Source organism: Centrocercus urophasianus, unplaced genomic scaffold (assembly GCF_019232065.1).
Source record: "Centrocercus urophasianus isolate 14NV4802_14NV808 unplaced genomic scaffold, USGS_Curo_1.0 seq_10, whole genome shotgun sequence".
Classification (NCBI taxonomy): Eukaryota; Metazoa; Chordata; class Aves; order Galliformes; family Phasianidae; genus Centrocercus; species Centrocercus urophasianus.
The window spans coordinates 46,900,182-46,925,098 of record NW_024884142.1 but is presented as its reverse complement, the minus strand read 5'-3'; the positions used below and the strand labels follow the sequence as shown (position 1 = coordinate 46,925,098).

Sequence of the window (24,917 nt, the reverse complement as noted above, 5' to 3'; positions counted from 1 at the left end):
TTATTCTAAGACTTCTAATGTATTTCAAGGCTTTTCTTTGTCAAGATTCTTCCAACAGGTAGTATTTTTTTGTGATTTAAGCAGAATAAGTGTTATGCAGATTTTTTTTTAGGAGCGTTTTATATGCTTGTCTTCACAACAGTGTTGTGGACTGTGCATCTCTGAAAGAATTGTGATTGTTACAAAATGCAGATGTTGTGCACTTCCTAAAACTGAATGAATATGGCATTATCTTTGTATTTTAATTGCAGGTTAAGCATTGATTAAAAAGGTTTTTCTTGCATTTATTTGTAAATAGTATTTGTCTAATGTAGATGCTCAGCATCAATGACAGAACTAGCTTGGATCAAGGTCATTTGCAACAAGAAGCTTAGTATTTTGGGTTGTATACACAGAAGCCACGTCCTGTAGCAGCAGAGATCTACAATAAGGATTTGCAGTAGAGTAAAAGTGTAGTGTAGTTTACATTCTTCATAGAGAACCATAAAAGGATGATATAGCATGCTTTGTTTGTTTGAAATAGACATTTTTTTAGTGGTAAAGTCTGTTTAAAAGGACCCTACGGTATTGTAAAACAGTTGTTGGGGTCTACAGTGTGGCATCAAAGACTGAAAGTTGACTCATATTGTACCCAAGACTCGGTACTTAGGTAGGTTAGGCAAGCAGTGTTGATAGAGTTGCATCTTTAGAAATGTTAGTGCTGGTGCTTTGGTCCCATCTGATCTTGAGGCTGCTACTGTCTGCAGTGGGCTACTGAAGTGTAAATGCTCTCCAGAGAAGCAGGCTCCATAATGTCTCTAGGCAGCTTGTTGTTGATATGAACAACTGACTTGGTGTGCATTGTCTAAAATAGAGCCAGGCATCTAGTTTTGAACGTTGCCACTGTGTCAGTGTTAAAATCGTGCGTGTTCATAGAGAACTTTGCATTGGGGAAACTCAGAAACTTGAGTCATTTTTCAAAGCACCTTTGAATATTATCAGAGCTAGAATGTATGCTCTTTAAGAAAAATGATGGGAATAATAAATCTTCAGATATCAAGAGAAAAATCTTGTCTTAAATAGCTCTATACAAGTGTGTAGGGACAGGCATGTAGGGATTACGTAACTTTCCCTGAGAAGTCTACTTATATCAATAAAATGAGAGAAAGCGGCATTTGTCAAATGTAATTTGCTAGGCAGCCTCTACCTTAAGAATATCCACTTAGCATAAATAGTCTAAAGCAATTAGACAACCACGAAGGGAATGGCATTACACAGTTTCATTTATGTACAAGGGTGGGGAGGCTTACTACCAAATTACAACTTCAGTTTTAGGATTGTCTGGGAAATTTTAAAGAGAACAGATGTTGGAACAATACAAAACTTAATTGCATTGTATGAAATCGTATGGAATTACTACTTCCTCTTGCTGATAGATGATTTTAAATGCTGTTTATTATGTTATTATTTTTCCAGAACTGGCTAGATTCTTCAAAAGAAATTAAGAGACAAATTCGAAGTAAGTACTTCTGTATTTGGATGTTATGCTCCCATTTTTTTGCTCACAGAAACACTTTCTGAACTCAGTAATATGGATGTTGCTTAGAATGCTGTAAGAATTTGTCTGATAATGATGGATTCAGCCTTAGGACAGAAACCAAGGCTTCTGCGTCTGTCTGCTATCCAAGGAGTGAAACAGACTTGTGCTGTAGAAGTTAATCATTATACTGGCTGCTGACCCAAACTCTTCTGTTTTATATTTGACTAATCAGTTGATATTTTTGCATCTCAAAACAGTGAACGTTATTCAAAGGTTGCTGCTATTTGAGCTATGAGGTGGAGAATGTTATCTTCCAAAATAGTCATATTTGTTGCCATAGGGCTCTTTAACTTCAAAGACTCAACAGAAGAATATGAAACTACAAGAAAATATATCTTACAGAAAGCATGTATTTGTTTTCAAACCTGACCAGTCCAACGTTGGCTTTTTTTTTTGTTGACAGTTGTGGAACTTCTGAGTACTCTTTACAACGTGTTTCAGATTGAATGCCTGTGAGAAGTCTATTTCCCATACTCAAGATAGAATCAGAGAATCATAGAATGTCTTAGGTTGAAAGGGACCTTAACAATCATCTAGTTCTAACCCCTATACAATGGGTGATGTATTTTCCTCTGTTCCCATAAAGTTCAGTCAAGTATTTAAATAGCCCTGTAACTTTTACAGTAGACAATAAATTCAGGAAATACTCTTCCTGACTTTAAATGTCTCAAAATAACTACTAAAAAGGGTTAGAACAGCTCTTAATGAATTTCTTCTTGTTGCATTACATATTTATGACCAACATGATTTCCTTTTATTTTTTATTATTATTCAGTGGAAACGTTCTTTTGTTAGAGGCTGAAGGTGGGGAGATAATGCTAATTTTATGAGGAAGTAATGATAATAAAATGTGCCTACTCTTCCAACTCAACAAGAATATAAGTTACTTAAGAAACCTGACTTTGATCTATTTTGAGGTATTTGACCCAGTTGGAACACTTATTATTAAGAAAAGCAGTATGTTAATTAAACCTTTTGATAATCATTACAAATGGATGAAATCCCTTATGTTAAGGAAGGCATGTGTTTTTATTTTCAGTGAAGAAATGAAAGTTGCAGAAGTTTCAGTGGAGAACTATTTTAATTTAATATTCTGTTTAAATCTACTAATATGGTTATATAAGTAGAAGCCATCTACAATTATTTTTTAAAGGAAAAAAAAAATTATGTATAGTAACTTCTTATTCTGAAGAAATGTCAGGTCTTCAGTAAAAACCTATTATTTGTGTGCTGAAGAATGTTTTGTTAGATTTTAATATTTCAGAAAAGAATGAAGACATTGATGCTTTGTGTTCTTGTCTTCAGTAGTGATCTGCTTTCTATAGACCCTGCTAATGTCACAATTCAGAAATGTAAGAAATGGCCTGCAATTGTTTTGGATGCACTACATAACATTTTTTAATACTATCTAATATGTACTCCAAAACTACTTTAAGGGAATACGATTTTTCACACAGCATGAAGACATATGCTCTTATGTAGGAGATCAAGTCCAGTCTTAAATTAGGCATCTCAGTTGGATTTTTTTTCTCTGGTCTGTAGTACTTCAGAGTTGAGAGGCATGGTGTATAAGGTAAACAACCAAAGTTGCTTATGCTGATTTGCAAGTAATTAACATACTGGTTTATTCTTCATAATCAAGGTATTAAAATTTCCAGATATCTGAATGTCCTGAAAAAGCAATTTTTTCTTCCCAGCTAGGTGGGTATAAAGAAAGGAAGGCTTTTTGTGTTGTTTTTTTTTTCTTCTCAGATTTAGTTATAATTAGGAATAGGTATCTTACATATTAAAAATATTCAATTATAATATATTTAAAATACACAAATTGCTACCTGTCTTCTTACAGTTGTGAAGGTGACAGAAAAACTTGTCTGGCTTCAATCAACCTGAGCTCTTCAGAAATTTTTTTTTAAAAACTCCTATAATTGTGAAAAAACTCAAATTAATCCAGTTAGTTCAGGTGGGATAATTACATTTCTGTCACTGTCTTGAAAAGTGGTATATCCAAAGTGGATTCAGGCTTTTGCAAAATTCAGACTTTGGCTCTTGGGTATAGTAAAGGGACAAACAGTAGCTGCTTTTGGAAAAAATAAATCCTAAATTTTACAGAGGGTATGATGTTTACAGTTACATAAAATTTAATGTGAGAATTTCTGTGCAAGACATTGTACGTGCAGTGTGTAAATAACATTAAATTCAGTTTTGAGTTTTTCTGGACTCAGTCTCACAATTGAATGAGTAAGCTACATAAAACTGTTTTCATCATGGTACTGTGACTGAAGATCAGTTGTTTGTCAGCAGTAGAGTTTAGATGTGAATGTATAAATTGTATGTTCTAGGAAACTTATTTGCTCATTTGTGTAGTTGAAGTATGTGAAAGTGAGTTATAGACCCGCTTATCTCTCCCTCCATACAAACTTTGAAAATGTCACTGGTGTGTGTCCTGCTTTTGCTGCAGCTATAATTCACGATTTTTGAAATGAAAGTTAAAATTGTAGGTAGTGTTGAATAGTTGTTTAAGTCCAAGGCACTGTTACATCAATTAATTCTTTTAAACTTGCTGCACTATTAGTATTTTTTACTGTGAAAATTTTAAGTTCTACTATGAAATATAAAAAAATCATATTGCATATCATGTGTTGTATATCTGATAAGGCATAGAGAGCATTTGGAAATGCTGAGGGCAGAGGAGACTGGTGTGGGTTTTTTGTGCAATCTCACCTTGTATACCATATGTTTGAACTATTGAAATTAAGCATTACTGTTTTTGTCATGAGGATACTTTTTTAACAGTAAAGATTCTAGAAACTCATGGCAGTACCCATAGTGTAATTAATCTGTTCTAATTTTGCTTAAACGTGTGCACCTAAGTTAACAGCAGTTGTTTTCTGAAGAAGTGGATGCTTCTTCAGAAGGAGGTGAGCAATTGCATTCTGAAATAGGTACCTGAGAGGCAAACCTCTTGGCTATACAGGGAGACAGTAGTGTCTTACATAGATGATTAAATTTCAAGATTGAATGGAATCATGTCCACTAACATCAAAAGAGATAACAGTTACTGTGACAGAAAAGATGCTTCCTTTTTCTAAAAGGGAATGATTGGCTGATGGAGGGAAGGCAGTAGACTTAATTTACTTGTTCACTGTTTCAATTTAATTATTGAGGGGAGTGAGGAAAACTAATTATCTGGAAGTGGATTAGAGCAAATACAGTAATACACCTGTTAAGGCAGCTGGTGGCAAATCATGGGCTATGCATTTATATCTTTCTTTTTATTCATGCTAAAGTCTATTTACAGCATCTTTATTGTTAATGGGCATCCACTCATTCAGGCTGGGGAACTTAAAAATGGCCAGACATAATACTGACCTTGAGACATGTATAACCAGTAGTTAAGGTATAGGTAATTAAGGACTTTGGGCATACTTGGTTCTATGGTATATTCTGCAGATAAGACTAAACATCTCAACTTCTCAGGATCAAAGATAAGAAGGAATAATGATATGATTAAATATGTGTACTTTCAAATTGCACAGTAGACCAAATAGTGATAAATTAATAAATAGAGTTCTGACAGAATTGTGTAGTGCAAATTTAGAATTTTGCAACACTGTGTATTACAGTATTTAAGTATTTTCCAATTTATACATTAAGTGCTACAGGAAATTATAATTTTTTAAGGAAAAGGCTAGGATTTTAATATACAGCTCTAGCTGTTGGATTTTATTGCTAGCAAAACATATAGCAAGCTCAGGTAAAATATATATGCCTAAAATGACTCTGCATATGTATATATATAAAAACATGGTCAGTTGTATGTATGTGTAAGGTCACTTTATTTTATACCCAACTCTTTTATGTAAATAAGTATATACATGTGAAATTCACAGTTAATACAGATCTACCAGAATTTAGCATTGAAGAGGAAGAAACACTTCTGCTAAAGGAAGAGCTGTCCTGTGGAAGTGTTCCTTTACTCCTCTTAGTTATAAAAATGATTTTGCAGTGTACAGTTGAGTTTGTGAGCTGGATCTTGGTCCAGAAAGGACTGGCTGCACTCTATTTTTGTTTGTTGGGCTGGTTACAGATCTTCCCTATTGCTTTTCTTAACTTCATGGAGCATTTTTTATCTCTCTCTGAACAATACACCAGTCCTAATTGCACAGTATACTAAAAATTGTTGTCTGAGGCACAGAGAGGAGTGGGCAGGCTCTTCAGAGGTATCTGGACAGGCTGGATCACTGGGCTGAGGACAGTGGGATGAAGTTCAAGATAACCAATCTGTCCTGCACTTTGGCTACAACTCCAAGCACCACTGCAGTCTTGGGGCAGAGTTAGCTGGAAGACTGCGTGGAAGAAATGGATCTGGGGGGTGTTCATTGGTGCTCGACTGAACATGAAGGTGGCCAAGAAGGCCAATGGCATCCTGGCTTGTATCAGAAATAGTGTTGCCAGTAGGAGCAGGGAGGGTTCCCCTGTACTCTCAGGTCTGGTGAGGCTGCGTCTTGAGTGCTGTATTCAGTTTTGGACTCCTCACAACAAAAAAGACATTGAGACCCTGGAGCATGTCCAGGGAGGGTTAACAAAGCTGGTGAGGGGTCTGAAGCAGATGTCATACGGGGAGCTGCTTGAGGGAACTGGGATTGTTTAGTGTGGAGAGGAGTGTCAGGGGAGACCTTATTGCTCTCTACAATGACCTGAAAGGGGACTGTGGCATGGTGGGTGTCAGCCTCTTCTCCCACACTAGGACCAGCAATAGGACCAGCTGTGCCAGGGGTGGTTCGGGATAAATGTTAGGAAAATCTTGTCAGAAATGCTGGTAAGTGTTGGAACAGACTCTGCCATGGGAGGTGGTGGAGCCACGATCCCTGGAGGTGTTCAAGAACTGTGTACATGTGGTACTGAGGGACACAGGTTAGTGGACATGGTGATGAGTTGGTGGTTGGACTAAATGATCTTAGAGATCTTTTCTGACCTTTATGGTTCTATGAGTAAATGCTATAAAATGTGTTGTACTGGAATAAAAACTCACTGATTTAGAAGTTAGAATGAGATGAATCATGTTAATTGTATGTTGCTAGCTGCTTAGTTATATTGCACTCTTTTTCTCTAAGAATGTGCCTAAAGTTTCCACAGAAGCATTTTTGAGTTATCAAGCTGTCTAGAAATTTTTTTTTGACATTTTTATAGTTTATATTATTAAGACAGAGTTTTGTTGGAGACAAATTGCTTAATATCATTTTAAATACCCTTTATTTTTATATTGGCTATCAATTCACAGTGTTAGTAATAGCATGCATTGTTGTGTGAAGACAATTGTGTGTGTGCCTCTGTGGTGTGATGATCTGATTATAAACAGCTTGCTGTACTGAGAACTAGAAATGTAGGTTGTGTGTGTTGTAGTATACTTGCTGGTCTATATTTTGAGGATAAATGTGTTTTCAGTATTCAAAGTATAAGGTTATCAACTGTCCAGAAATTTTTTCGTAGAAAGTCAACTACATTTTTTTCCTATGAACTAGTTATGGGAATTAGCATGAGCAGACGTGGAATTTTTCACGTAGTCTGTAGATTGAGAGGATTTGTGCTCTATTTAGCTTTTAGAAGCATTTTTTCCCCGTTTCTCCTCCCCTCCCCATCAACAATGTCTGGATTCCTAGTTAAAGAGCTTTCTGAAAGAGAAAGGTAAACGTACTGACAACAAAGAGGTAGAAGTTAAGCAGGAATTAACCTGTGACTGGTTTAACTGTAATCTTAGACCAAGAAGTTTCTTCATGCCAAGAAACATGGCTTCATTCCAGGAAAGCGTTGTCTGGTTAGCACCTGTGTGGAAGTGCAACTTTTTCCCCATAGCCTCCATTATCATTCCAATTCCTAACTACTGTTAGGAAGGTTAGCATAGGTATTTTTGGCCCAACTGTTTCTTATTATCAATTGGATTTACTTAATATTAGCATTAAATGATGTCTAAATTCCTGAGAGATTAGTCTATTATTAGTCTATTTCCACTGTATCATTTATTTCAGGTTTCGTTCTATTTGTTCATCTTACAAGTTGTTGTTAGAAAATTTCTTACAGTATTTTTGTCTCAATTCTGTCTTGTGCTAGATTTCAGTAATTGATGCATTGATGAGGGATATTTTACCCAATTCAGTATTATGTGTCCATCACACAAATTAGGCTTTCTTATTTAAGGAGATGTCCCTCAGTTTGTAAGCAAAGCTATCACTATCCTAACAAATGATTACATTAAGATGCATTTCATTGCTAACCTCTCTAAAGGAAATAGTGAGTTAGCAGCCAGCTGAAATTCAAAGTTCTACCTAAAGAGAATTATGCAGAAATTAAAGTGCTCTGGTGAGTTCTCGTGTCAGAAAATCTGAAGTAATTTTTGAAATGCTGGAATTTTGACACAAACACCTTTTCGCTTTAATAGCTTTGAAATTTTAAAGCAGTGGGTTTTTGATATCTAGGAAGACAACCTTAAAAAATGCCAGCGTTCATAGTATTATGTTGGAAATGGCATTTTGGTAATTTCTTTTGCCATAATAGACATCTTTTAATGTGATTTATGTTTATATTGCAGCTTTTAAAAATTTTTACTGGAGGTTCAAAATTCATGGTTGACCAGCTTTATAAAATCCTTGCATTTTTGCTTTTAAAGTTATTTTTATATCTTTCACCAAAAATATTTTTTGTATTAGGAGAAAAGGAATGAGAGACAAATACTCTAGTTAATTTTATTTATATTATTCTTATTTTTATCTTTCATCATTGTTTTTGGCAAATTACACTGTAGTTTTACTCTATGTCTGGCAAGATATGATAAAGCTTAGCTGCTTTGAAACAGCGTGCAAAAATAAGCTATTAAATTCTTTTTCTGGAGTTTTATTTTAGTACTTTCTTTTATATGTACATGACTGCTGTGCCAATAAAATTTGTTTGAATTTGTAAAGTTTTATATTTTATCAAGTCATTAGCATATTTCAATGAGCATGTTCTTCTTGAACATGGATTTACTAAAGTGTGACATTCTGATAATGGATTTCCATTATTTGAGTGCCTCACATCTTTAAGGTTTGAAAGCTGTTCTGAAACTAGAATTATGATTAAAGGCAGCATATTATGCTTTGTCAGAATATTAGCCTAGTTTTAAGAGTGCTTTGGCATGTAAGGTGAACATGGTGTTAACAGTTTGACACATGTTAATTAAAAATTTAAGCACAATTGTTACAGTTACTAAAGGTATTCTTGTTTGAGAAAACTTTAATGATGTTAAAATGGCTAATGTTTTGTCTTCCATGCATTCAATAACAGTTTAGTTTTCTTTCCGTTGTATGCAACACAGACCTTATTTTGACATCTCATATTAATAACAATTGAATAGTCCATCAAAGTACAATCAATTTAAACAGGGAGATTGTTAGCCCTGGAAGTGTTGGTAATAAATGCAGACTTAATGCAAACAGTTGTATGTATTTGAACAGAATACCTCAAAAGTGGTAAGATGGTATGGTTGTTTTCAAATGAAACATTTGTGCTGTTTACGTAACTTGTTGTAAAACATTATAAAAAATAAGTTTCAACGTATTAATATTTCACTATATGAGTTAACTGATAATGAAAATAATCTGTGATTCTTCATAATATAAAAAAGGGAGAAAGTACATTCAAGTATTTTCTTCAAGCTTTCATTAATCTAAGATTTACATGACTGCCTAAAATTTTTTTCAGGAAGGCAGCTTTTTTGCTTGCCTCATCTGTATTTGAGCTTAACAGCTGTTTCCTATGTCTAGGTTTACCTTGGCTGTTTACTTTTAATGTGAAATTTTATCCTCCTGACCCTTCTCAATTGACTGAAGACATCACTAGGTATGCATAGTTCATAATTTTAAATTAAAAAAAAATAATGTTATATAATCAAATTAGACTTCTTTGGTTTCTGGATGCCATAGCAGGTTTGACTTTTACTATACAATGCTAAAGTTGTTCTTATGTCAACTACTCTTAGGAATGTTGATACAAAAGAGTTCTTTGGCATGGGAGAATTGTGAGATAACAGAAATTTCTAAAGAGGTATTTTTTAATAAGAATGAGAGGCCAGTGTTTATTCAGGAAAAAAAGAATATAATGATAAGCAGGAACATGATCTGGGAGGAAAACAGGAGGGCGAGGTAAATGAAAATGATCATGTCTGAAGGAAATCTGTGGCTTATTTTGGGGCTACTGCTTTATTATAGAATAAGTGAGAGTATGGTTGTATTGTACCTTGCACTTTCAAGAATACAGCCTTAAGACATGGAAATAATTATCTTCTTAGATCTTACGTCATATCCACTGCCTTTTTAGTGCTTTCTAGGCACCTAAATTTTACAGAATTTTAAGACAAACAACCAGTGGATAGAGTTTGTTCTATTTACTCATTTTTTTCAGTAGTTAAGGAAAACGTAAGCACTTGCTTTTAGTTTGGAATTATTTAATTCTGCTGAGATATGTTATTACATATCTTGCATCTGATCAATCTTCTGCACAAAATAAGATAGCTTTACAAATCTGTAGTTGATACATTACTACAAGTAACTTAAGACCTTCAGTATGCAGTATATCTTAACTGTCTTGTGTTTACTTTGAAACTTTTCAGTAAGTCAGTTGGCCTTTGAATTGCACAGTCAACTGAGAAAAGAATTTTAATGATAGCTTAAAGCTAAATTCCTTAAAATTTGGGATTCACTTGTAAAAATTTTTTTAATTAAATATCTGTGCTAGGGCACAATGTCTGCTGATTATTAAGTTGCTATATCTAAAAAAAAGATCGTCTGCAGTCCTTGAAGTTAAATTCTAGTCTGTATGTGGTTTAAGGGAGACAATTATGAGTTCAGTATTAAAACAGATTTGTACTGTACATTACATGGTTCAGTTAGCTAGTGTGAACTATGGGTATATAAAAGTTACAATTTTTAAGCCAAAGGGAGATTCAGTAGGAAATGAACAGGAAATCCATATTTGTAAACCGTAGACAGTTGTAAGTCAAGAATGTGAAATGAAGTCATTCCTAAGTCTACTTTTGTTACTAGAGATATTTTTTCATTCATTTATACATTGGAAATCAGAATTTTTCCTGCTTTTCAGATTATTTATGAAAGTGATACTGACTCTTGAAAATTGAAGACATTACCTCATAGTAAGCTGACTCTCAGATAAAACAAGGTGTAACAAATTACTAATCACTTGCTTTAAAGTGCTTCTATGATGACATGTATCTGGAGAAATTCTGCAATATGAACTTGAGTTGGTAAATTGGTAACTTTGTCTGTTGTTTTTTTTTTTTTTTTTTCTTCCTCCTTTCCTTTGTCTTGCAGATATTTCTTGTGCCTACAGCTTCGCCAAGATATTGCCTCTGGTCGACTGCCATGTTCTTTTGTGACTCATGCCCTCCTGGGTTCATATACCCTGCAGGCTGAAATGGGTGATCATGACCCCGAGGAGCATCGGAGCGACTACATCAGCGAATTTCAATTTGCACCCAATCAAACTCAAGAAATGGAGGAGAAAGTAGCTGAGTTACACAAAACACACAGGTCTATCAGATATAGTGGGACAAACGCTTTGTTGTGCTTGTGTCATTTCTCTTAAGAGTTTATGTAAAACAATTAAACTGAAGTTTATTGTTGCTCTGGAAGTCTTTTGCAATATAACTGGAGTCTCTTAATTCCAAGCATTTGAAAATCTTAACTTCAGTAAGATATCAGAAAAGAATAGTTTGGAAAAGCACTTTTGTCAAAGCCTATGAATTAGTTTGTTAGGAAATGTTGACCTAAAAATGTTGAAACAGTGAATTAAAAAAAAAGGTATTAGAAGAATATCATATACTCTGAGAGAACAGTTTCTCATTAGGGCAAATGTGCTATTGATACCTTTATAAACTCATGTTTTTCTATTCCAGTTAGTTTTGATTGTCAGTACTTTTGTCTGTGAACTCAAGGTTTGTTCAATGGTTTTAGGGGCCTGACTCCAGCACAGGCAGATTCTCAGTTCCTAGAAAATGCGAAGAGGCTCTCAATGTATGGAGTGGATTTGCATCATGCCAAGGTATTGGGGTTTGGTTTGGTTTGAAGACAGTGCTTGATATTAAAGGGTGTAGCATATACAGATTACTTCATTTAAAATTTCTCAGAACTTCAGTGATTACATATATGCCTTTTGTAGTAGTTCATTTGTGCTTGTGAGGATGTGAGATTCTGCTGTGTTAGTATGCTATAGTATGGCTTATCCAAGTCTTATCAGTAAGTGCTTGGTTCTGTAGCCTCCTAAACAGACATCAAATGCCTGTAAATGGCACAGAATGCTAAGATATATTGCCTGACAGTACTTTGATTGAAATTATTACGTTGATGTTTTCATTTACTTATCCGCTACTTCCTGTATATTGACTGGAACAGAAGGTGAATATAAGTTATCACCATCATCATCAACTTGCTCTTAATTTCATTCACAAATTGAAAGGTCTGTTATTAATTTCTTTTCTTTGTATATTAAAAATTATTGAATGTACTCCTACCATACTTCTCCTAGTTGCATGTTGTTGACTCAGTTCTTATCTTCAGAATATATGAGTTTCCCAGAACTGTGGTATATGCAGATAAAGTAAAGTCATTACTGAAGTTCAAAATATTTCCTCTAAAATTGTTTTACTTAGCTGTTTCTTCCTTAAGTATCTCATTATCACTGTCTTTCTGGTTTGGATATGAAACAAAATTCTTCCTTCAAGGTTATACCAGGGATAATTATTCTTTTTTGGAATACTATTAACCTGATTTTTATGAAACTGTCTCATATATGTTAGGATTCTGAAGGCGTGGATATCATGCTGGGTGTATGTGCTAATGGACTGCTCATTTACAAAGACAGACTGCGAATCAACCGCTTTGCTTGGCCAAAAATTCTAAAGATTTCCTATAAGAGAAGTAATTTCTACATCAAAGTCAGGCCAGCGGAAGTAAGTAATCGCTTTCTACCTTGCCTTTTTTTTTTTTTTTTGTCCAATCATTTCTATCTAGCAACAAAATAACATCATTTTACCAGGCACTCTAGCAGGTTTATGCTGGAATTGAAATTAGTTGGATTTTTCTCTTCAAAGTCTATGGCTTATATTAAACACTTTTTTGGTTAATGAATGTTATCTGAGCAGAAAATCTTTTTTCTTACTAGATGCAATAGTTTTACAAATAAATCTAGTACTCGGCCCTTGTTTTCCTGTTCATAGAAACTTGCAGCCTTAAGGGAGAAGCCAGACTCGCTTCCTCTTTGGGTATAATTGTTCATTAAATGTCAGTGCTTTTAGTTTTATGAGTGTAGCCAAAGGCCTGAATTGTCCCGTAGGATGCTCGTTTTGCTAGCAGCCATGGAAATACTGAATTCAACTTTCTTTTCAGTTACCATTGTAAGTTAATGAAAGTTGATAAAGGAAGAAGGCTTACATTTTGAACACATTTTAACAGGAAATTCTTGGTAGAATCATGTTGAACTTTATGAATTTTACTCTGAGATGTTTACGGTATCTCTTATTGTGTGAATAAATAAGACAAAAGATGTTAGTGAAATTGCAGAGCTAAATAGAAAAAAGGCTTAAATTTATTCCTGAATTATTCTAGGCAAGATATGTACAAATATAAATTTGTAAAAAATTTTCAGTGGCATGCCAACTATTTTTCCACAGTCTCATGTAAAAGCAATATTGCTACTGTCTGCTGATGTGAAATCAATTGTGTTTATAAACAGTGAGACAGGTTTTAAATATATATTTTTCAAGATGTCTTGTTTAAATTTCCATAAATTATTAGCACATGCAGTTTTATAAAGCAACTCATCATTTCCCAGAACAGTTGTGTTTCCTCACCTAAACATCAGAGTAATTTCCAGACCCTGTTCTGTTGACATACTGAAGTGCAGAACAGTGTCAGTTTGAAGTCACTGAAGTATTTTAGTGTAAATAGACTTTAAATGAAGTGATGGAGCTATAACAATACTGATGGTTCTTGCATTTCACAAGGTGAAGTAATTTACTTTGAAGACTAAATGCCAGCAATCCAATACAAACATTGTAGTTTTGTAAGTTCTGGAATACAGATGTATAAACATAGATATAATATTTTTTCTATTATTGATATATATTGAAACAGATCAGTCAGAATGGCACTACAATATGGATTTCAGATTGGTATTAAATCCAATGAAAGCATACATCACAACCTGCAGTACAATTACTTCCTGTAGTTTAAAAGTACGTTGGGCAGATTGTCAGAAAACTAGCAAGAAAAACTGAAGTATTATTAGATTTCTCAGGATGCATTAGTACAAATAGGAAGTGATAAAGTGATCATCACCTATCGTGACTAACCTACCCAGTATCATTATATTAAAAGATTAGAAACTCTGGAGTTTTGTGTTCTTTTCTTTTGAAGTCTTATGACAGGAGAATTATTGCTTGTTACAGTAATGGAACTATGTGAATGGCCTTCTAATTAATAAATAGCTTAAGGAAATTGATTAATTTACTTGTGAATTTTTTCCAGCTGGAACAGTTTGAGAGCACTATTGGATTCAAACTGCCAAACCATCGGGCCGCTAAGAGGTTATGGAAGGTTTGTGTGGAGCACCATACTTTCTTCAGGTAATTAATAATTCTCTGTTTCCTCCAGTTTGCCAGCCAAACTCATGTATGTCTTTGAAAGAATATGAGAAAAATAGAGAAGATTTCTCCCCTCTTTTACCTTATTTTCTCCATCAATTGGCACTCTTTAGACAGAAGACATCCTACTGGTCATTGACCACAAATTACCAGTTTCAAAGATTTCAGGTACAATTGACTGTCATTTAAACTTGCAGCATGCTAACAGTATGGAACTAAACTAGTAATCATACATTGTGCTAGCTGAAAGATTCTCATTTCAAAATGAGAGTCTAGAAAGCTGATACATGTCTTCAAAAGAAGCTCTGAGTGTTTGACAGTAAACTTCTGAATCTGGATTCTTGCTTGTTTATAAAATAGGCTAAGTTCACAGTCATTCTTTAAAGTAAGAGTAAGAGAACAAAAAGAGTGCTATTTGTTTACATAATAAACTTCTCTCTGTTTTTTTTTTTTTTTTTCAGTAACTAGTGAATATAAAATTCTGAATTGATCATTGAAACTTTAGACTATTTGTAAATGACCACTTTAACAATAGAGTTGTTTCTCTTTGTGTTTTCACCATTGAAAAGTAATTTGATTTTTTTAATAGCACAACCTCCATGAGGGAGTGCAGCTACTCTTCTAACCCAGGAGTCATAGAATCAGGGAATTGTAGAATGATAGAATGACTTGGGTTGAAGGGACCTCAGGGATATGAAGTTCCAACCCCCCGACCACAGGGGGCTGCTGACCTCCCCATTTAATAGTAGACCAGGCTGCCCAGAGCCCCGTCCAACCTGGCCTTGAACACCTTCAGGGATGGGGCATCCATAACTTCTCTGGGCAGCCTGTCCCAGCACCTCACCAGTCTCTTGGTAAAGAACTTCCCCAATATACAACCCAAATCTTCCCTCCCTTCCCTTAAAACTATTTCCCCTTGTCCTGCCATTATCTTTCCTTCTAAAGAGCGGGCTCCCCTCCTGTTTGTAGTCTCCCTTTAGCTACTTGGAATGCTGCAATTAGGTCACCCTGCAGCCTTCTTTTCTCCAGGCTGAGCGAGCCCATCTCCCTCAGCCTGTCTTAATAGGAGAGGTGCTCCAGCCCTCTGAACATTTAGTGGTCCTCCTCTGCACCTTCTCCAACAGCTCTCTGTCTTTCTTGTATTGGGAGCCCCAGACCTGGACACAGTACTCCAGATGGGGCCTCACGAGGGCAGAGTAGAGAGGGACAATCACCTCCCTGTCCCTGCTGGCCACCCCTCTTCTGATGCAGCCCAGGATACCATTTGCTTTCCAAACTGCAAGAGCATACTGCTGTCTCATGTTCAGTTTTTCATCCACCAGGATTCTCAGGTCCTTCTCTGCAGGGCTACTCTCAAGGATTGCTCTTCTCAGTCTATATATAGGATTAGGTTGAACCTCTTATGCATTAAATAGGCATTGTACCTTGAATCATAGCTTCTCATGGTACCATGGGTAAGCTTTTTCTTTCAATAGCCTGTTTCTTACTTTAAAAAAAAATATATATATATTTTAATATGCTTTCAATCCTGTCACTGCATGCTTGGTATTAACTAAGCACACGCTAAACAGAGGACATGAGGAACATGACACCTAAGCAATTCATTAGTAGAACTGTCTCACTGGGCAGTTTTCAGTATTCAGATTTTCACTGAATCCAGAATGTACTTGAATTGAATTGAATGTACATGTGACATTTATGTATATATTGAGAATGACAATTTAAGTCCTTACTTTAGAAACAATAATTTCAAAACACTTGTTTTTTTCATGCTTGATAGAATTCATTAGGTAAGTTTATTAAGATTAATAGCCCACTATTGTTTACTTCAAAAATTTGAAGTCTCCTTTGGTTTGGTTTGTCTGTTACTCCTAGTGGTATGCAGATCTTTTCTGGAATAGCAAGAACAAAAGTGCTCTTGAGATAATTCACGTAGTGTTTTGCTTTGGCAAGAAAACTGTATTTCCTAATTTTACAGTAATAAAACAGATGTAAATGGAGAAGAAAAAAATCTTATGGAAGTAAAAGGTCCTGAACTGAGAACTACCATTTGCAAATAGAAAAATTATCAGAAGCATTAATATGTATTAGATAATCTTACTACAGAAATTCTGACATAATAAAATCAATTGGATTTCATTCCAATCAGAAATGAATTTTTCTAATCAGGAATGACATGATGACAAGAATTATGTAACAAATACTTTAACCATTCTGTAAAATCCATATTCTCCACTGATGTCATCAGACTCAAAATCCTCAGAGCCTCTCATCCTAATTTAAAAGCAGTAAAATAAATCCAGCTCTGTTTGTCTCTGAGGATAAACAACAGAAGCAATCACTGCAGTGCAAGACACTATAGCTTTTTCATAGCATGTATATTGCTTGTGTATACCTCAGTAAATTGCATTAAATCTAGATGTACATTTTTAGCTTTTAGATCTCTCAGCATGCCCTATGTGACATTGAAAATTCCTTACAGTATTTCATGATGTTTCAGTTTTTCTCAAATAGTAATTACGTTAAAATCTATTTTCTTATAAAATATTAGAAATTAATTTAGCATATAAATTTGTTTATATACATTTATCATGAACTGTGTTGTAAATTACAAATAAAAGCCACTGGATTTACTTGTGTCAACTCGGCCTTATAGGATTTCAGTAACATTTTCACAGGTCAACAGCCTGCTTTAAGAAAAATAGCTAGACTGTATAGCAACATTAATCTTCTGAAGTAAGCTTGGTCTGCAACTCTGGATCCTAACTAAAATGAGCTTATAGTTCTGCTTTATGAAGTTTTATTTGAAGTTTTGAAGATTGTTTTAGCGTTTTCCCAGTGTGTCTTAAAATGGTGCAAACATAGTGTTCAGTTATCTTATGTAATTAAACTTGTAATACAAAAAATACATTTAAATGTCCTTAAATGGGAAGTAATTAGTTCTCTTGTTTTTTCCGTGTTAAAAGATTAAAAGTTTATCTCAGCAGGGTGGAACATAACAAGTGGCTGTTAATACTGTATGCTTGCCAAGACTAGGAAATCCAGAACAGAAAGGAACTTGGAAAAACACTCTAGCCTGCTTCCTCTTAATGCATAACGTACTCTTGAAAAAGATGTGGAGAAATAAATCTGTCACAAATATTGCTTCAGGATGTTTTTATAGAAGCAATGAAAGTAAAGTTCCAGATACATGGCCTTAGTGCAGAAGAGTGGATTATTACGAGAATTGCTTTCTTTAAAAATATATTATGATGCATTAGGATTCAGGTGCATGTTATGCATAATAGGCATGCAGGATTGGATCTTTATGGCTAGCATTCTGATGAAGCCCTAAACTTCTCTTAAAGAAAATGTTAACATTCTTCCTCTCTCACCATTGGTTTTGCAAAGTATCTGAAAACTACTCAGTGCTGTTGAAATATCTTCAGAATAATTTTAAATTTTCAGAACCCAATATTGGAAACTGTCTTAAAAATACTGGATCTGATTCCACTTACATAGATATTCCCTGTGCAAGTGCTTCAAAAATGTAGAACAAAATCAGCATCCATTGTCTTACTTGTCCGTTTGTGCCATTGTAAGTGCAATAGATATAGTAATGGTTGGTTCTTCTCGAAAAAAGATGATGTTCAGAGGGAGAATAGGGCATGGAAACTCCCATGCAGAGTGTGTGTATTTGCAGTACCATGTTGTTTCAAAAGGCAACATCAAAAACTTTTCTAGAGAAGCAGAAACTAAGAAGAATTCTTACAGTGATGACTATTGATCCTATCACTAAGGATGTTACTGTAAGAAATAGTACCCTCTGTGCTGAAGCTGATGACTCAGATTATGAAAACAGAAAGTATAAGCAGTGAGAAGATAGAAGTAGGAAAGGGGAAACAACCCCCATTTTCAAGAAGGGAGAAAAAAGAAGATCCAGGGAATTACAGGCCAGACAGTCTCACCTCTGTGCCTGGCAAGATCATAGAGCAGATCATCCTGAGGACCTTACCAAGACATGTGGAAAATAAAAATGATGTGATTGATGGCTAACCCACAGGGCTTCACCAAGGGCAAATTGTGCCTGACAAACTTGGTGGCTTTATATCATAGAGTTACAGCATCAGTGAATAAAGGAAGAGCAGCTGACGCCATCTACCTGGACTTGTGCAAACTGTTTGATGTTGTCCTGCACTACATCTTGGTTGCCAAAGTGGAAAAGCATGGATTTGATGGATAGACCACATGCTGGTTAAGGAATTGACTGGTTGGTTGCTTACACTCAGGGAGTTGTAGTCAACAGCTCAATGTCCAAGAGGAGACCAATGACAAGTGGCATTCCTTGGGGATCAGTGCCGGGACTGGTGCTGTTTAACGTCTTTGTAGGTGACATGGACAGTGGGATTGAGTGCAACCTCAGCAAGTTTGTAGATGACACCAAGCTGAGCAGTGCAGTTGACGTGCTACAGGGAAGGGGTGCTATCTAGAGGGATCTGGAAAGGCTTGAAAGGTGGGATCATGCCAACCTCATGAAGTTAAACAAGGCCAAGTGCAAGGTCCTGCATCTGGGTCAGGGCAATCCCAAGCGCAAATACAGGCTGGGTAGAGAATAGCTTGAGAACAGCCCTGAGAAGAAGAATTTGAGAGTGTCAGTTGATGAAAGACTCAACATGAACCAGTAGTATGCGCTTGCAGCTCAGAAGTCCAACTGTACCCTGGGTTGCATCAAGAGAACTGTGACCAGCAGGTTGAATGATTCTGCCCCTCTGCTCTGCTTACGTGAGACCCCGTGTGGAGTACTGCACAGTTCTGGGGCACCCAACTCAGGAAGGACATCATGCTGTTAGTGTGGGTCCAGAGGGAGGGCCATGAAGATGATCAGAGGGCTGGAACTCCTCCACTACAGGAACAGGCTAAGAGAGTCGGGGCTGTCCAGCCTGGAGAAGACTAGGCTGCAAGGTGGATCTTATAGTGGCTTTCCAGTACCCAAATGGGGCCTACAGGAAAGCTAGGGAGGGACTTTTTATAAGAGCATGTAGCAATAGGATGAGGGCAAATTGCTTTAAACTGGATGAAGGTATGTTTAGATTAGATATTAGGAAGAAATTCTTTACTGTGGGGATGGTGAGACAGTGGAGCATGTTGCCCAGAGAGATTGTGAATGCTTCCTCCCTGGAAGCATTCAAGGCCAGGCTGGATAGGGCTTTGAGCAACCTGGTCTAGTGGGGGGGCTGTCCCTGCCTGTAGTAAGGGGGTTGGAACTAGATGATCTTAAAGCTCCCTTCCAACCCATGCTGTTATAGGTATATAGGTTGAATAAGAGCTTGAAGTTTTCATAAGGAAATTAGAGAGCTTGACATTTATCAAATACCTTGCAGCAAGGTCTGCCAAAATGTTAGCTAGGACTTTCTCTAACACTGACTGAACTCTTCAGTGCGAACATGCATATCCAGCACAGAACCCAGCATTGGTACTACTCATAATTCAATCTTTTTTACCCTTTTCACTGTAAGCCTTTTTTTCCCATTCTTCTTGTATCCAGCATCAACTATATCTATAAGCCACATTGTAACTAAAATGGCATCTGAATCTAGCTAGTTAAACTTTTTAAAGATGAATGACAATTCTACAGTCATCTTGATTTTATTTTTTTTTCCACTTGCTACAGCCTTCTACACAGCTTTGAAATACCATTCCCTAAATTTAAGGAACAGCAGCTGCCTTATGGGTACCTCAGAATATAAGAAAGACAGTGAAAGTGGGTTATATAGTTTCCCCTATAAGTAATATTCGAACGAGCAAGATTAGAGAGGTCTTCTATATGGATGTACAATGGCCTCAACTATCCAGAAATAATAACATTTAATAAAGATAGCACCAAAAGATAAGGACCCCAGATGCTTATTTGTACTGTGGAAAATGTGTTAATTAACAGCATCACTTCAGTTCCAAATGCAAATAATAAATAGTATGTATTGTATTAGTTCATCTCAGATCTTATGGTAGAATCCTTTCTTGGACTGCACAAATCATGCCTGGTAAACTAAAGTTGCAATATAATAAGTAGCATTAGAAGTACCTGATTAAATACATAAAGTGTTTTTAAGTGTCTTTCTTTTTACTTTTTAGACTTTTATCACCAGAACAGCCTCCAAAATCAAAGTTTCTAACCTTGGGTTCCAAGTTCCGCTACAGCGGGCGTACGCAAGCACAGACACGACAGGCTAGCAACCTCATAGACAGACCGGCTCCTTACTTTGAGCGCTCTTCAAGCAAACGTGTTTCCAGAAGCCTTGATGGTGGTACGAAATTGATGTATTTATTCAGTACAATGATTGTATTACGTATGGTCACCCTGATATGAGTTCATATTGAGAGACCTTGGAGATACTCAGAATTCAACTGGACAAGTCCCTGAGCAACCTGGACTCACTCTGAACAGGTGGCCCAACTAACTAATCTCAAGATATTCCTTCCTAAATTATTTTGTGATATGTCAGAAATTATGACAAGAGTGTTATTGCTGTTCACATCAGCGCAATAAGAATCATAGACTTCGTACACAGCAAAAAGCTGAAAAATAATGTCACTCAGTAACAGGCCTGTAATCCTCTTTGTTGATATTACTATAAAATCGTTTTATGAAGTCTTTAAAATGTTCTACTTACTCCAATTAACCAAAATTATTTTCTTCTTTAACAGCTCCTGTGAGTATCTCAGACCAAAGTCTAAGAGACTTCCATACTACGAGAGGGCAGCCTGGAGGAGACAAAATCATTGACCTTGAAGCTGCTGGACAAGCCAAGTTGAAAGAAGGTGGCAGAGAAGATGATGGAAGCCCACTCAAAACTCCACAATTAGAGTTGATTCAGGATGGAAAGGTATGGATGTCTTTCACACCAAAATTATTTGTTCATATAGTGCATGTTTGCTTATTTAAAGCCCACCACCTCTGAGCATCATACAGAACACCATATTAAATATTTAAAGAAAATTGTCAAGTATTTTCCGTAGTTTATCTTACTGTAAGCGTATGCAAAGAAAAGTGAAGGTAAACTTGTGTTTAACATCAGTTTTCCCAGGGTTTCTTTTATTTCTATAAAGTTTATTTGGATTTTCAGTGAACTTGAGTGAATTTTGGAAAAGTATTATTTAAAAGGGTAAATAATATTTTAATTTTTTAGTTTACGTAGACTTATTTGTTCTATTGTAGTATATGTTATACAAAGCCAGATGTATTATGACTGCATTCAAATATTTATAGGTAAAAATAGTATTGTTTTAGTAGTAATTTAGCAGAATTATTTATTCATTTAAAAACTTCTGTGTTGAACTGAGATACAGATTTCTGTGGAAATTTTTGTTGACTTCTGTTTCTTTCTCTGGTGAACAACCACTTATTTGTTGAAGTTATTGGTGAAATAGGTAAAAAAAAATTCAGAGTTTGCAGGATTTTGTATAAAAATTTCCTTCCACAGTTTTGGCTAAAACTTTGGAGTTGTGTGATTATTATCTCTCTCTGGGATGTTACTTATTTTTCTATCAGTTCTTCAGAACTTACTTTCATATTTTAAAAGTAATTTTGTTTCGAAAAGTTTTTTGCCAGTTAGCTACCCATTTGAATCTTAGTGGTTTGGACTGCAGAGATTCTCTGTGCAGCTGACATGTTCCCACTGCACTGAAGTATAGCAAGGGAACAAATACCAATGTTTTTTGTTGCTCTAACTACTTGAAAGCATTTCTAAATTAGCCTAGGAAAAGGCACACGTGAACTTCATTGGTGGGAGAAAAATAGTTAAATTACTATGTTTTGACTTTGGGCTTGATAAAATGATGATTCTGCCTTGTTTCTGAAGTGGTAGTATCTTTCAATCTTTTAATCAAGAGAAGAAAAAAAGCAGCATTTTGGGAAGTTTTTCCATGAAGCTGATTAGTAAGGTTTTGTTGCACATACCAACTCTGTGAACAGCTCTTTTTTCCCCCCCCTAAAGCACTCTTTAAATCTTAGAGGAAACAGTTATAAACCCAAGAATCAAAGTGCTGGCTTGTCTTTTGTGTACTGCACTGTCCCCTGACCTTTCTGCCAAAGCTTTGAATGTCTGTCTGCTTCCATCTGATGCAAGTGACTACTGCAGTTCAAAAGTGCACAATTCTTAGCAGCTGGAAAACAGAACATTCGTAATGGTTTTGATTTCATAATCCGTAGAAGTAAACAAGCTGGCTGCTTGTAAAACACAAGGGATTTCTATTTTTATTTGGCATTTCTATTGCGTTAATAGAGCTATCCCTAAATAAAAAATTTCACTAACAAATAATTTCTTTCTTTCTCCCTCTTTTTGTACCTACAAACTTGCATTTTGTTGTGCTTTCATTTTCCACTGTGCATAGAATTTATTTCTTCAGCTCACTCACATACACCCGCCATCACTACCCATCCATTCTGCATCATCATATCTCACAAATTTGTCACCCATCCCTGAGATGGACATGCTTTCAGATATTTCAGAGGAAGATCCTCTCTGTGAGCCTGTCCTTGCCATTTCAGATGTCTTAGAATTTAATTCTATGAGAGAAATTCCAGATCATAAAGAAAATAAAATAGCTCCACCAAACAGAAACTTTGAATCTACTAGAGCCCTAGCTAGTCAAGGCCCTCCTGCCACGGAGGGAAAAATCTGTAGAAATGAATACAAAAATACTGAATTGTGTGTCTCGTTCAGCTTTGTCAGATGCTTTTCTTTTTGTTTCCGATCGCTGCTTGATGAAGATGGTTATATTAGTTTTCCTAGCCTTCCTGATGTTTGCATCTCTTTCCTCCCACCTGGTCTTCAGCACTATGTTCCTATCACCTCTCCTTCCTTCATCCCCTCTTTTCTCCTTATCTTTGTGCTGCTTCTCTCAGCTTTCCAGTCTATTCCTCTTTCACTCACATTTTCCCTTCCTCTCGCTCTGTCCCTCTGCTACCTGGAGCCTAAAGCGACTTCATTTAGTGCCTCTTATGACAATGACCTGAATGACAAAGCAGAGGAAGAGGAGGTGTGTAATTCTGTTGCTTAAATGTTGACTCAATGTATAGCCATTATGCCAGTTCTCCCAGAGGCTTCCTCAGTTTTGCATACTGGCAGGGATATGTGTATGTATCTTTCTAACTTTTTCTGTTTTTGAAAAACTGCCATTTGGGAATCTTTAGTCAATAGGTTGGGTTTTTTTGCTTTTGGTTTTTTGGGGGGAGGTTGGTTGATTTTTGCCTGAATTCATGCAGCATGCATAATTTTATGATCTTCCACTCTACTAAGGTAGAGTTGCTTTGTAGTTCAAAATCTTTAGAAACAGAAAAAAACTGAAAACTGTTGTGAAATAACATATCTAATATTATTATTTCCTGATAATAATTGCAATTTGTATTACTTGCACTGTCAGTTTGTGTGTTAAAATGCATATCTCAGTGCATTCACTTTGCAGTGCACATCTCAGAAGTGCTGTGAAGATCTGAAAAGTGAAATTCCTAAATGCTAAATTCAAAAATGATTGTGATTTCTTTAAAAGTAGCTTTTGCTATTATAGATTTTCAGATCTTCTACAAAGATATGTTCAAAATTGAGTCTGAAATATTTTTTTTCTGAAGTGCTTTCATTAATTGTTAGCAGTAGTTAAGGCGAAGACTGATTTGATTCCTTAGCTGAGATTTCAGGTTTTGTCAGACATTACTCACTGAACTCTGAACTCTTTGAAATACATTATTATAATTGCTATACAGAAGTCTCTTTCACATCAATATGTTGCTCTGATCATCTGGAGTGGCTGACAGAATACCTTCTTTACTGTGCATGTTAGAGCAACAACACCATGCACTAGAAAAAGGTGGTTTATTTTGATCCTCAAAGTAAATATAAAGCAATATAATGGAATCAAAAGTGGGGAAGAGGGTCTGTTTGATGTTACATTTAATAAACTTACTTATACCAATTCAATCAATAGATACAGTATATATTAAAAACGTGCTAAATAGGACACACAACTCTAGTTTAATAAAGAAAAAAATCACTTTAAAGATTTTCTTATTTTTTTTCGGTGGCCTAAAGCAATCCATGATAAAATAAAGTTTCAGTCAGAATCATAGATAAGTGAGAAATGAACAATAATGTGATATGTACCACATCACATGTGCATTCACACAATCTAAAATGCAACAGTACATGCAATAAGTAAACCACTCTTCAAATGTGCATGTTTGCACACACTGACTTCTCAAGATGGTTGGTATTTGTACCTGTAGCAAGGCTGAGATGAGAGGTGTGGTTTGCTTTTTAAAAGATGCCTTTCCTTAGACCATTCAGAATATTTGTGAGTAAGATGTGAAAATCACTTCCAGCAGAGTGCATTGCAGTTTGAGGAAGAATATATTCATCTAAAAAGGAAGTTGAAACTCTCAAAACATCAAAACGTCAAACATCTCAAAACAACAAAATTCCTAGAATAATTAAGACAAATTCTAAGTATATTATTTAGGTGTTTAACTTGAGTTCTAGAGTGTTTTACCAAAAATAAGTCATGCATTATATTCCATTTTCCCATCAAGTCACTGCAGGGCTTAAGGTTTTTATCATAGAAATTATACATACCATCTTTTTCTGTCATTCATTTTTTAATATCCATCTGAGATAACAC

At 35.6% G+C, this 24,917-nt stretch overlaps 1 protein-coding gene across 14 annotated transcripts in view; it reads left to right on the top strand.

The window, feature by feature from the left end:
- Positions 1 to 24,917, top strand: part of EPB41L2 (erythrocyte membrane protein band 4.1 like 2) — a 101,467-nt gene that overhangs the window by 57,381 nt on the left and 19,169 nt on the right. For all 14 annotated transcript variants that reach the window (XM_042815239.1, XM_042815208.1, XM_042815232.1 and 11 more), the window contains 8 exons: positions 1,456 to 1,498; positions 9,376 to 9,451; positions 10,939 to 11,157; positions 11,581 to 11,668; positions 12,423 to 12,575; positions 14,152 to 14,249; positions 20,379 to 20,551; positions 20,952 to 21,130. In XM_042815239.1, the coding sequence (XP_042671173.1) occupies positions 1,456 to 1,498; positions 9,376 to 9,451; positions 10,939 to 11,157; positions 11,581 to 11,668; positions 12,423 to 12,575; positions 14,152 to 14,249; positions 20,379 to 20,551; positions 20,952 to 21,130 (1,029 nt within the window). The remainder of the gene's footprint in view (positions 1 to 1,455; positions 1,499 to 9,375; positions 9,452 to 10,938; positions 11,158 to 11,580; positions 11,669 to 12,422; positions 12,576 to 14,151; positions 14,250 to 20,378; positions 20,552 to 20,951; positions 21,131 to 24,917) is intronic.